At 56.6% G+C, this 13,341-nt stretch overlaps 3 protein-coding genes across 3 annotated transcripts; 2 read left to right on the top strand and 1 right to left on the bottom strand.

Moving 5' to 3' along the window:
* Nucleotides 1–1,323: 1,323 nt before the first annotated feature.
* On the top strand, nt 1,324–5,559 carry LOC131209627 (zinc finger protein ush). The gene is made up of 8 exons (XM_058202737.1): nt 1,324–2,219; nt 2,288–2,476; nt 2,553–2,870; nt 2,933–3,980; nt 4,041–4,288; nt 4,354–4,645; nt 4,706–4,875; nt 4,950–5,559. The coding sequence occupies exons 1-8, from the start codon at nt 1,327–1,329 to the stop codon at nt 5,557–5,559; spliced, it is 3,768 nt and encodes a 1,255-aa protein (XP_058058720.1). The 5' UTR covers nt 1,324–1,326.
* Nucleotides 5,560–7,699: 2,140 nt separating this feature from the next.
* On the bottom strand, nt 7,700–9,618 carry LOC131209802 (probable RNA polymerase II nuclear localization protein SLC7A6OS). Its single transcript, XM_058202943.1, has 5 exons — nt 9,534–9,618; nt 9,207–9,461; nt 8,682–9,148; nt 8,059–8,261; nt 7,700–7,993 (listed from the first exon to the last, which is right to left on the bottom strand). Exons 2-5 carry the CDS (start codon nt 9,372–9,374, stop codon nt 7,746–7,748), a joined length of 1,086 nt encoding a protein of 361 aa, XP_058058926.1. The 5' UTR covers nt 9,375–9,461; nt 9,534–9,618; the 3' UTR covers nt 7,700–7,745.
* A 348-nt stretch (nt 9,619–9,966) lies between these two features.
* On the top strand, nt 9,967–11,964 carry LOC131211580 (heparin sulfate O-sulfotransferase). The gene is made up of 3 exons (XM_058205104.1): nt 9,967–10,354; nt 10,421–10,733; nt 10,801–11,964. The coding sequence occupies exons 1-3, from the start codon at nt 10,228–10,230 to the stop codon at nt 11,423–11,425; spliced, it is 1,065 nt and encodes a 354-aa protein (XP_058061087.1). The 5' UTR covers nt 9,967–10,227; the 3' UTR covers nt 11,426–11,964.
* The last annotated feature ends 1,377 nt before the right edge of the window (nt 11,965–13,341 follow it).

The raw sequence follows: 13,341 nt of genomic DNA, 5'->3' as shown, positions 1-13,341 counted from the left end.
AATCCTATCTCAAATTCGTTGCTCATTATCGGTTCGGTCTCCAATCGGTTGCTGTCATATCGGTAGTAGGCTTTGGTTCGTCTACTGCCCGTTTTTTGATTCAAATTCCATGATCGAACTGCAGCCATCGAAGGTGGCTAGGCTCTGTGCCCGGGAAACATACAGTTTCAGTGGCTCATCGCGTACACTTCAACCGTCTTGAACGTCGTCCCGGGCCAACGGAACCAGATAAGCGTTTGCAGATATCGAGCCGTATTCGTGTTAAGCGGAATGTCTCATTTAGCATAAATTACCCTCGAATCCATCTGCGGCCACTCGCGTTTCGTCGGTGCCACCGAACCACACATGCCAGGTCGGTCGCATGTTGATTAATCGTGCCTTTTAGTGTCTCGCTGCTGCACGCTCACCTCACTTTCTGGTTCGAAGCCATGTCCGGAAGCCGGTTCTCGCCGTGTGTTCAGAGGGCGTTCGATTGATGCGAATTCGATTCGGAACCTGGCCCGACCCGGCCCCGCGCCCAGGAGTCAGATCCCCAGTCAGTGGAGCTGGTTCTCAATTAACACCGCACCGCGAAACGTCGTCATTAGCGTAAACGAAGCGAATCCGAAGGTCCCGGTAATTACCCCGGGGAACACTCGTAAGAGTTATATGCTCCCGAGGCCCCAGGATTCGAAGACGACATTAATTTCAAGCCCCATCCCGCGCCGAACGCGATGTGATATATGCTGCTCCGGGCGAGTTCCTTCGGGAAGCCCGCTCGGGAGCGGAATTGAACTCAACCGTTACCGGCGATGATTAATGTTCGCGTGAATCGCGTCACCTCATCACCGTGCTCCCTTTGCTCATCCGTTTCTTCCCGTTCCGGTTTCAGGGGACGATGAGGATGCCGGTGACGAGCAGCAACAGCAGCCACCGGGTACAGCGGAACAAAACGGAGCACCAGCGTCTCAGGATGCAACAGTCGGCCATAGCGACAGCAGCACCACCACCAGCAGCAGCAACAGTAGCAGCAGCAGCACACTGATGAACAACAATAGTCGGAGCAGCAGTAGAAGTAGCGCCAGCGGGTGTCTCGGGATGAACGGAACGGACCCGGGGATCCTTGAGGAGGGCCCGGTGCGACCCACGGCGACGCCTTCCCCGGCGGCGGCGGCGGCGGATGCCTCCGAGGACACGGTGCGATCGCCCTCGCTGCGTGAAATCAAACTCGAGCCAACGGGGCCCTCGGACTCGGAACCACCGGCGGAAACGGTGGATCCTGTGCGCTGTGACAGTAAATTGTCCCACTCCGGGGGCGGATCGCCCGGCGGAACGTCCCCGATTCCGATGCTCCGGCTCAACGTGGCCCTCGCTTCCGATCCGGCCGCCAATCCGGACGCGAAGGATCTCAAGAACATTGGCGAGGCGGACGCGGTCGCTGCGGAGTTTGCCCAGCAACAGCTCGCCGCCCTCAACATGGCCATCGCCGGGGGGCCTCCGCCACCTCCTCCACCGCCGTCGATGCGCAAACCATCACTCAAGGGACCGGAGGGGCTCGTCGGTCCCCTGGCCCTACCCGCCGTCGTCGAACTTCCTCCCCGGTTGCCGATGTTCGTGTGCGGACCGTGCGGTATCCGGTTTTCGTCCGCGTCGACGCTGGAAGCCCACCAGACGTACTACTGTTCGCACCGGAAGGAATCCGACGATGGTGGTGGTGGTGGTGGTGCCGGCGGAGGAACGGGGTCTTCCGCTGGAACCGCGAGCTCGGGTTCCGGTGGGTCACTCGGTGGTGGTGGCACCAAGAACGCTCACCCGGGAAGTGACGGTTCGGGGGAACCGCCGGCGAAGGCGGCCAAGACGGGCAAGCAGTACGCCTGCTCCCAGTGCTCCTACAGCGCGGACAAGAAGGTGTCCCTGAACCGCCACATGCGCATGCACCAGTCCTCTCCGACGCCGTCCTCCGTCAACGGCGATGACACCGGTCGCCATCAGCAACACCATCACCACCAGCAGCAGCAGCAGCAGCAGCTGCAGCTCATCCAAGCTCAAGCCGTGGCCGCGGCCGCAGCGGTGCTCCACCAGCAGCAGCAGCAGCAACTGCAGCCCCAGCAGGTGGCCCAGGCACAAGCGCCACCACCGCAGGTCGATCGGTACTGCTCCGATTGTGATATCCGATTCTCCAGCACCAAAACATATCGCGCCCACAAGCAGCACTACTGCAGCTCGCGCCACCGCGAAGGGTAAGTCCTAGTCCTGTAGGTTCCTGGACCTCCCTGCTAACCTTCCGCTCTCTCTCTCTCCGCCACAGGCAGCAATCCAACAACTCGACCCCGAAACCGGGCTCGGCGCAGAAGTCAGGCTCCCAGAGTCCACCGGAAGTGCCGAAGACACCACCGGTGGCCGCGGCACAGCAACCGTTCCTGGCGCTGCCCACCAACCCGATCATTGTGATACCGTACTCGCTGATTCGCGGTGCCAGCGTTATCCCGGGATTGCTGTAAGAACTGACCCGGAACCCGAGGACCCGGGACCCGAGAGACAGATCCGCTAATCCGTTTGATCCCTCCTTCCAGACCATCGCTAGCACCCGGGGTCGCCAATCCGGAGTCGGCCTGTTTCATCTTTCAAAACGGAACCCTGCAACCGATCGCGATGTCACTGGCGTCGCAGGTCGCCCACCAAGCCGGTGCGTCCGGTGCGGGCCACGCTGAGGTGGGACCACCTCAGCGGCCCCCCTCGCAGCAGCACCCGTCGCGCGGAACGACGCCGAGCGTCTCGAACGAAAACAGTTCCCACAGCACGCAGGGAGCTGCGGCCACTCCGGGCGGCCCAGCCTCATCGACCGGTGAGGTCCTGAAGGCACTCAACAAGCGCGAGAACTCGGCCAACAAGTAAGTTCCCGTCGGTACCTTCGCCATGCATCTTAATCTAATCGATTTCCCCCCTACCGTAGGGAAGCTACCTTGACGTCTACGACCACTCCGTTGGATCTGTCCGTGCGACGGTTTTCCCCGAGCGCCATCGGAGCGCTCCGGGAGCGCTCGCTCTCGCTGTCGTCGGCCGTCTCCGGTGACCAGCGGATGGACTACGACAGTCTGATGGAGGGCAAGGAGAACCTGTCGGTCAGCGGGGACTCGCTCACGCCGGAGCAGATTGTCTGCGCTCCGTCGCTGCCCGGGAGTCCACCGCTCACGCCGTCCCCGAAGCGGCGCTCCAACAGTCCCCGTGCCCCGGGCCCGGGTCCGATGGCTTCGAACGCGGCGCTGGCAGCGGCCGCTGCAGCCGCTGCCGCCGGTCACCACGGCGGTCTGGGGCCGGCGGCCACACTGTCCCTGTCGCCGATGACACTCCAGCAGCAACTGATGCGGCCGCTGCTGCCCGCGGACATAGCCCTGCGTCTGTCGGCCGTCGGCAGCGGCGATCCGTCGGTTTGCAGCCTCAACCTATCGATCCTGGCCCCGGGGGCAACGCCACACCCGTTGCTGACCCCGAAGCAGAGTGTCGAGCTGGCGTTACGACTGTCGACCCCGGCGGGTGACGGCAAGCCTCAGCCTCAGGCCCCGCAGATATCACCCCTGCTGAACAGCATCTCCCCGACGGCGGCGTCCGCCGGAGCGTCCGTTCTGCCGTCCGGGGCGGCCCCACAAATCTTCGTCAAACAGGGTGACTCCAAGTGCAAGGAGTGCAACATCGTGTTCTGCAAGTACGAGAACTATCTGGCCCACAAGAAGCACTACTGTTCCGCCCGGAACCAGGACGATGGCGGCGAGGGGGCCAAGGTTAGCCCACCGATCTCGCCCCAGACCGGCACGAGTCCTTCGGCGGGCGGTGCACCGGTGGCGACGGTGGCCGGAGGGGGATCGCGGCCACCGGTCGGGGCCGGTGTCGCCTACCAGCAGCTGATTTGTGCGGCGTGCGGCATCAAGTTCACCTCGCTGGACAATCTGACCGCCCACCAGATGTACTACTGTCCGAAGCGGATCGACGTCGGCGGTCCGGTGGTAAGTCCTCCGAGGGGCGAGCATTCCGTGACGGGTCTCTAACGGCCCCTCTCTTTGCAGAGTGTCGCTCCGACCAGTCAGCTCGTTACGGCCAGTCAGCCGCAGCCGCACAAGGAGCGGTGCTCGAAGTGCAAAAGCGTCCACGAACCGGGCCTGCCGTGCACGGTCGCCGGGCACGGTGCCTACAAGTGTCCCATCTGCGAGGTCATCAGTCCGAACTCGACCGAAGCCCGACGGCACATGGATACGCACGGTGGCGTGAAGGCGTTCCGTTGCACGATCTGCCGGTACAAGGGCAACACTCTACGGTAGGTTCCGCTGACGAGTGTCCTCCCCGGCCGCCTGACTAACCGGTGTCCTTTTTGCTCCACAGTGGCATGCGTACCCACATCCGGATGCACTTCGACAAGAAGACGAGCGAGTTTAACGAGGAGAACTACATCACCTGCATCCTGGAGGAGGACGGCATCGAGATACCGCCGGCCGGTGCCCAGAATGCGGCTGCCGTGGCCGCCGCAGCTGCCGCTCTCGCTTCGGCAACCCACAAGTTCCTCGCGCAAGACGGCTCGGCACCGGACGGAGGTGGCCTGCGGACATCGCCCGTGGCCACCGTACGTCACCACTGCGAGCTGTGTCCGTTTACGACAAGCGATCGGGTCAATATGGTAAGCACCGTGTGCCTTCACCTGGCAAGTGGCAAGTTCTCTAATGTGACGTTCTTTTAGATCAAGCATATCAAGCAAGTGCATGGTGGAGGCCGTTCCGTTGGGGCGTTACCACCGTTCGGGGTGGACACGGGAGACCTGTACAACGGGATCCCTGCTGGCGCGGTAGTGGAACTGGCTGTGAGGCCACCGATCGCCAGCACCCCCGGACCGGGCAGCAGCAGCAGCAGGTCGGTATCGTTTGCGCCTTATTGACCCCCGGTTCGCGATCTTTTACGTCCTTTTACGTCCGTCCCGATTGTAGCCTGATCAAAACGGAACCGATCGACGATCGGTCCCCGTCACCGTCGGGTGGTGGTGACCAAGAATCGGCCGCCGACATCAACGTGGACGTCTGCATGGAGGATTCGGCAGCAACCCCGGCGGTGGCCACCACTGTCAAAACGGAGGCCATCGATCCGCACATGCCCTCGCTCAACTCGCCGCAGGGGTCACCGTCGCCACCTTCCTCTTTGAATCTGAAACCGAAATCTCAAACCCCGACGATGACGACGACCGGTGACGCAATCTCGTCCTCGCACGTGTCGCTCCGGCGCTCCGACACGCCGACCCGCGCGAAAACACCGTCCCCGCCGGTGCCGCTGACACTGGAGCATCTACCGCCGGGGCCAAAGTACTGCGACACGTGTGACATAACGTTCAACTACGCCAAAACGTACATTGCGCACAAGAACTTCTACTGCAAGGCGGCCATTGCCGGTGGCAGTACCGCGACGGCGGCAGCGGCGGCCGGGCAACCCACTTCCGGTGCTGGCCGACGTAGCGCCTCCGTTTCACCGAACGCTGGTGGCAGTGGGGCCACGAGCCCCGCGGTAACGGTCGCGGTGAACCGGGCGACGGAAACTTCCGTCTAAAACTCTGTATACGCTCTAATCTCTCCGCTCAGCTGCTGACCATTTGCGCACCCCGCCCCGCACATGAGACAATACTTCCTCTCTATCTATCTCTCTCTCTCTCTCTATCTCCGTTTCTGTTTCCTTCCCGAGGGGCAATGAGGTCGTGTGTTGTGGAGGTCGCGAAAAGCTTTGTTTAGTTGAAGTGAGTTTACACCAAAGTGTTTAATCGTTTTTAGACAACCAACCACTATAGATGCTAGAGTTGTGTAAATGTATAGCTTTTAAGCCCTTTGCTCTATCGTTTGTTCCGACGGCCAGGGATTGTCACTGCAATTGCGTGCCAGTTGTGCATTTAAGGTGCGTGCGGCGCGACCAGCTCGCGAATTTGAGTTGCAATATCCGCTCCGGGTCAACCCATTTACCCCTTACAATCACATTCCGAGGATAAGAACAAGGAACATTGTATACACTGTAGACCTAGCTCCGGGGCGACAGACCGCACACGATGTGATTACCGTTAGTTATGATTGTACTACCTTGTAGCGATTAAGTAGAGGGAACCGAGGCCGGAACCGTAGGGAACCGAAATATCAAATCCGCATAATCCTGTCGTCGTCGTCGTCGTCGCGTATAGCGCAACGTGTAGCAGTTCCGTCGTGTATTGTGTAAGCTCGAATTTAATTCCTTAAAACAGATAAAACATTCTATTAGCCATCCGCTGTGAATCCCTTTTCCGGAATTGAGATTCTCAAATCCCCCCCCCCCACCTGCGTGAGGAAACTGTCGGCCATAGTAGACATAACATGGGGTCGAAGCGCCACTAAATGAGCACTGGGGCGTGGTCATATCCCAGACAGTTGTTAGAAGCACGTTCACAATAGTTCGGCAATAGTTTTCCGCATAATCCTTCTCCATGCTCTGGACATCTACAATCACATCCGTAAGCATCTAAATATTGACTCTAAAGCCGGCAGTTCGGCATAAGCGGAGAGTGGAACGGAACGACCCTCGTTACGGTCGGGTTGGGACAGGGAAATCGAAAAGCAAATGACAATAAATTATTTATTGATTTCTGCCGACAGAGAGGGGCAAAGAATTTGAAACCGACTCGTTGGCAAATCAAAAAAAAAGGGACAAAAACCCTGGTAGATGATGTGTTGATGTGTCACGCGCGGACAAGAAATAAAATTAATTAAACAATAACCGGCAGAGAGAGGTAAAGGAAGGACAGGAACACCAAACCCCAAACGGGTTGGCGCTAGACGGGAGTCTCATCCTGTGAACAATAATTGTAGAAACACTATCTTTCCTTAATACCTTTCCTGAAGGTGGCCCCCAAACAAATGAAGCTAATCCCCCGTTTAACCACTCACCACCACTTAATGGCGCAAGTACCATTTTCTCGGAGATCGAAATAAAACTGAAGAAAACCACATTATTGAATACAATTCAACAAATATAAAAATGGCCGCATTGTACGCGTTTTTGTGACACGAAAAAAGGTGGTAAGAAAAATGGGTTCTGTCGTCGAGTGATTTGTCTTGGTATTTTAAGTACGAGTCAGATTAATTAGACAACCTCTGCCCGTGTGGAAAGTGACTTTGCTGTGCCTTGCCGTTGACCAATTATTAATCATGAAACGATTAAAATTGAACACTTGTTAGCAAGGGTAGGGTGGTGTGTTGTAAAAGAAGACAAGCGCGCCGTCGGGATGGCGCGCTGGGATTCGAACTCACGTTCGATCGGTGGTGAGCGTTCGCGCTGCCGAAGTGGTTACCAACACGTTCAGCATAAGCGATGCAGAATACATGTTTGCCCATGTTATGCTTTCAAACGGAGTGTGCTATTTATAGAACGGAACTCCGCTCACGCATTTCTCGAGGGTGTTGAACTTTACCTTGGACTTTTCTATTTCTCAATGATACCAAAAAGCGCGCCGAAGAGATTGAAACCTAGCAAGGGACAAACATGAAGTCAAATAAACAGCGGCCGACGGGGAGATTTGAACCAAGGACGAGTGTGTTGTTACAACGGCTCCTAAGATGCTTTCGAAGATGGTGGAACACAGCCAAAGAGGATAATGGGAATTTCAGACTTACTTATAAATTTATATATTTCAAATGCTGGTCCGAATTGAGGTTACCCGTAAAGTGCCGAGTTCATTCATAACAGCACACCAATCCTAATGTCCGGAATCTCGCTTTTCAGTCGTAAAGATCAAAGTTTTCTTCCGAGCTGGTGCTGCTGCTTTCTTCATCACGTCCTTCCATAGTGCGCAAGACGCGTGCCTTGTAGCGAGCGTAGGCCGTTCCGTACCGTCTCACATCCTCCCGATCGATCTCGGTGTCGCTCTGCGAGTCCTCCTCTTCGTCCGTGTACAGGACACCGCCGTCGTCCTTGGGGTACACGAAGCCATCGTCGTCGTCGTCCGAAGAAAGCTCCCGCTCACCTTCTGCACCAGTAGGGCACTCGTTTAACATCCAGCATCATTACTGACCCCCGACCCCGTTAGCATACCCAAATCGAGCTCCTCCACCGCGCGGCGCATGTCATCCTCGCCGATGCTGCCACCGTCGAGCCGCGCGTCGTCATCTTCGTCCGGGTACTCGTTCCGCCAGTGGCTTTCGGCATTCGAGTCATCCGAATCGGTGTCGCTCGAATCGTCGGAATCCAGTCCCCCGCGGTGGCACGCATACAGTGGATCCTCACAAACCATGACGCTGAAACGAATCGTCGTACGGCATTAGAGAGAGACGCAGCCAGAGGACACCCCGGACCCGTGTTCCCCGCAAAGAAAAACCAATAGACCAAACACGAAAGGAATGTACGCTCAGCCAAACTTGTCAATGTCACGCCACTTGCCGGTGGACAGCGCATCACAGCGTGGTTCCATTAGGTTATATTTTAATCGATAAGAGAGTTTATGCTTTCATGCTTTGTTCTATGTTCCTTAACACTAGCTGCAGTTCCAGAAGTGGGGGGGCGTATAATAACTACAGAAACTAACCGAAGGCCGACCAACGAACGCCCCAGTCCGGACCGGGGGGTCCCCCTACAGTTCGCACACCAGTCTAAGGCCTTCGCTAAAGCTTTAAATGAACGAATAGAATGCAAAGTATGCGTCTTCTATCAGCACCAACCTGAGATCGTCCAGATTGTCGGTGAAGTAGGCGCTGTGGCCAGCGTTCTGGCTCGTATCGGCCACGTACAGGTCATACACGTAATGGACCCCGTTTTCGTATGAAAAATTTTCCACCGCCGCTGATTGCTGCTGCTGCTGCTGATACTGGGCTGCGTTTGGCTGTGGGGCGACACTCGTCATCGGATCTAGGGACGGCAACGCCGACGGTACAGAGGCGGTTGCCCCGTCCCGTTCGACGTCAACGATCGTGGTCAACGACGGAATGCTGCCACCTCCATCCGCCACGGCTTCCGTCTGGTCCGTGAGCGACCGCGTGCAGTTCACGATCCGGAAACGGTCGTTCTGTGCGTGCTGCTTCGCCGCCAGCCTGTTCCGGGACTTGATGTTTGGCCGGTGCACCCGGGAAACTGCATCCTTCGCTTGGTCTTTGTGAATGCTCTGGAGATGCGACGTGATCCCGTCGGCCTAAAATGGTACGAAACACTGTTAAACCCGTATCGACGGCAGGAAGGCTGCCTGGTACCTGGGTGAAGGTGCCAGCAAACTTCAGGATCGTTGACGATTCGTCCGCGTTTGCGTTTGACTCGTCGGCGGCAGCGGTTCCCGCGACGCGCTGGCGTTTGCAGTTCAGCACGAACGCGTTCAGTGGGTCCTCATCGACCCGTCGCTTCAGCCGGATTACGGTGGTCATTCTGTGTGCTATTTTGTTTGGTGTTCCCCTCGCTGTTTGTAAGGTTAGGTGGCGTCCTGTCAGCGCACGGCGTTCGACGGTGATGCTCTGGAAAAATCCGCAAGTCAGTCACTGCATCGTCAGTTCCAATCAATACCCAGAACTTTTTGCAGCGCCTACCGTCGGGTGCGAAGCAATAAAACACAAAACTGCAGCGTACAAAGAGACGGGACAAGAGATGGATGCTGCTTCTGATGCGCGAGCAGCCGTGGTGAACTGAGTTTGCTGCGAGGTGAAATTCTGACAACCAACTGACAGTGGTGAATTTGTTGCCCGCAATGAGCCAATGAGTGCGGCAAAAAAGGGGCGCTAATCGCCGCGTTCGCTTGGCAGAGATTATCTCGTCCCGATTTAATTCAAATGTTCCCGATTTAATACAAATGATTTAATCGATGATTGCAATGTTACCGCAAAACTCTCGCCAATAACCCCTTTCGATCGCGTGAGCTCCCTTGGTGCTGTCAAAAAGATAAACATTCCGTGAGTGCCCCTTTAGCCGCAAGCTGAACAAACACAGGCACACGCAGTATTTACTTCGGAGTGGAAGGAGTCAACAGGAACAGGAAACCGTTTGTTGGCCGCGGACACAGTCTGTGGGTCTAAGGGTGGTCGGAAAACGCGGTGTCCGGTGGTGGGCACGAGCTCTGAAATGGTGCACCATCAAAGCAACAGCGGGGAAAAGTGCTAAAGCTTGACAGCGAATCGCGAAATCGTGTGCCTCGTCTGTTCGTCCTGGTCCCCGAAGCGATAACGGGGCGCGGCAGTGCTCAACGGTGGCAGGCGGGGGCCAGACAGCGGCCGGAATCGAACGGAAATGATAACAACCAAATACTTTTTTCTACTCGTCCTGATTACTGCGGGCTTTGTGTTTATTCTACTCTATCACTGGTTTTCGGCAAAGGTCATAGTAGGCGACAGGCTGACGCTGCGCCTCCGTGAATGTAAGCACGAACCCGCCGCGGTGGCCATTTGGTTTGCCAACTAACCTTTCCCCCTTTCGTTTTCAGTGGAAGGCGACGAGCGGCTTGGGAAACCTCCGACGGGCATCCGGCCAACGGACGATCTCACGGTCCGAGAGTACGACGAGAAGTTTGTGATAATCTACAACCGTGTTCCGAAAACGGGTAGCACCAGTTTCGTCAATCTAACTTACGATCTTTGCAAGAAGAATGCTTTCCACGTACTGCACATTAACATTACCGCCAACATGCACGTACTGTCACTACCGAATCAGCTCAAGTTCGTGCGCAACATTACCGCATGGGACAACATGAAACCCGCCTTCTACCATGGACACATGGCGTTCCTAGATTTTTCAAAGTAAGTGCCGGGCGTCCGCTCGTTCTCCCGCACCACACTAACCGACACGGACCCTTCCGACCCGCAGATACGGTATGCCCGCGAAACCGATGTACATAAATCTGATCCGGCAGCCGCTGGACCGGTTGGTTTCGTACTACTACTTTCTGCGCTACGGCGACGACTACCGGCCGTACCTGGTGCGCCACCGGGCCGGCGATACGATGACGTTCGACGAGTGCGTCGCCAAGCAGAAACCCGACTGTGATCCCACGAACATGTGGCTTCAGATACCGTTCTTCTGCGGGCACCACGCCGAGTGCTGGAACCCGGGCAGTAGCTGGGCGCTGGAGCAAGCGAAGCGCAATCTCGTCAGCGAGTACTTCCTGGTGGGCCTGACGGAGGAGATGGACGAGTTCATTGAGTTGCTGGAGCTGTCGTTGCCGCGGCTGTACCGCGGCGCGGTCAGTCACTTCCAGAAGTCGAACAAGTCGCACCTCCGCCGGACCAAGTCGAAAGTCGAACCGACCCCGGAAACGGTGGCACGGATCAAAGAGTCCCCGATCTGGCAGATGGAGAACGAGCTGTACGAGTTTGCGCGCGATCAGTTCCACTTTGTGCAGCACAAGCTACGGATACCGGGCCGCGGTGTGATGCAGGACTTTCTGTACGAAAAAATCAAACCAAATGTGGCTAGTGCCGCCAAGAACTGATATCGGAAACGGGATCTCCTTAGGCAGCACTACTCGCTGCTGCACTGGCAACAGCGGCACGCGAGGGAGAAGAAGCTCTAGGAGGGACCAGGGACCGGACCGGACCGGATGAATGTGGGGTGTGTGATATTGTATGTGTGCGTGTTGTATGAGTGTACGTGAGTTTGGGGCCGCCGGATGGCAACGTTTGTTAATTAATTGTAACCATCTTTCTAGCTAAACAGTAATCATTCCCTCATCTGCTCGTCCGAAAAGGCCATCCATCAAACTCATCCCTTTTGGCGAGCGGCCGGCGGACAAGCTTCCCGGTCGCGCTCCTTCGGTTATTCCATCACTCCACCATCTCATACCTTTCGTGTTCAATTGTTGATTCGTTAATTCGTAAGATTTGTTTCCGCGGCTTCTCATTCCTTGACCACACACCGATGCACCCAATGGGGCTGGCTCGATCCGCGGGAGGACGGCACTCAGGGGCACAATAAATTCGCTAAATACTCACGCGTAACAAGCCATTGAATAGTACTACACATAACGATAAAAAGCAAGACACATACAATAAGTAATCTAATAAAAGACATATTTTAAAATAAGCATGGCACCCGCGGGTTGGCCTTTTGGCCCCCGCTTTCCATTGTTTTGCGGAGTACATTTCGACTCTCGCAACGGGTTCTGCTCGATCTCGGGCTCAATTATCCGTTGACCCCTCCGAGCGCGGGATGGAACGATGGATCGACAAGGCAAGGGTCGATCATTCACTCGCTCGCGTCGACCGGGAAGCAACGCAAAACAACGCGCCACCGATCTAATCACGTGGCGACGGTGACGGGTGCGCATCCGGGTGCAGTAGTTGATGGCCGCGATAAGTGGCCACTGATTTCCCGCACACACGCAGCTGTCCCGATGAACCAAGTGGCGCTAGGTGGGTGCATCTGATTAACCTACAAAGAAAACCCTACCCCACTGTGCACTTTGCACTTGGCTCCGGAACGATCGATCGGCTCAGGCGGGGGTTTTCTTTGTGGCACTTCATTTTGGCGCAAATCACGGCTCGCTCTCTCCGCGGTTCCCATCATAACCAACACCGGAAACGGTTCCGATAATTCCGACACGCCAATGATGAGATCTTGCGTACAGTTCCCCCCACCAGATTTCGGGCGTAGCTTTCGATTCGGCCGCCGTCTGTGGTGGGGTCCTCGTTTTATGAATTGAACGGATCGATTGCGTAACGAGCGAGTCGAGGGCACGACATACGCACCGGCCCGTGGTTGCGTGTAAGCAAACTTTGCGCCCGGGTTCGGGTCGCTTCTTTACCTTGCGGTAGGGTCATCATGGCCAGTCCACTTTACGCGTGACCGAGCCACCGTGAGTGAGTCAACCGCGTCTGCGGAGCCACAGGTCGGACACAGAGTTTGGCAATCGCGCCAGTGTCGTGTGCCTGTGTAAATCATAAATATGAATCTTTCAGCTCGCCTTTTGGGTGGCTCCGACCAAGTCGGGACGGGTGGCAAATTCAAACTGTAATGCGGTTACCTCCGTGCGCACTTGCTCTCTCTCTCTCTCTCTCTCTCTCTTTCGCTGTCAGTGCCGTAAAGTGCCTTGTTTCGCTTGGGGTGGCCATCACGCGTTTCTAGGCACTGTCGTCGAAATTTGAATGCCCCGCCGTTGAACCCGTTGAACGCCGGGTTGCGCTATTGGCGCACGAGCGCGCACTCTCTCGGTTCCGGCCTTCGACCTTCTTGCCGCTGGTTCGCCGGTGGTCCTCGACCGCGTGCAGGGCTTTCAACCGGGAACTTTTCTTCAGTCTGCAAACCATTTCTGCCGCGAACGGTGGCACACGCTGCCGCCGGTTCGAGAACGGAGTTTTTGGCGAACGGAGACAGAGCTTCGCCAACTAATTAGAACCTGCCCCATTAGCA

Source organism: Anopheles bellator, chromosome 2, assembly GCF_943735745.2.
Source record: "Anopheles bellator chromosome 2, idAnoBellAS_SP24_06.2, whole genome shotgun sequence".
NCBI classification, from domain to species: Eukaryota; Metazoa; Arthropoda; class Insecta; order Diptera; family Culicidae; genus Anopheles; species Anopheles bellator.
The sequence above is the reverse complement of the archived record's forward strand: the minus strand, read 5'-3'. Positions and strand labels throughout refer to the sequence as shown.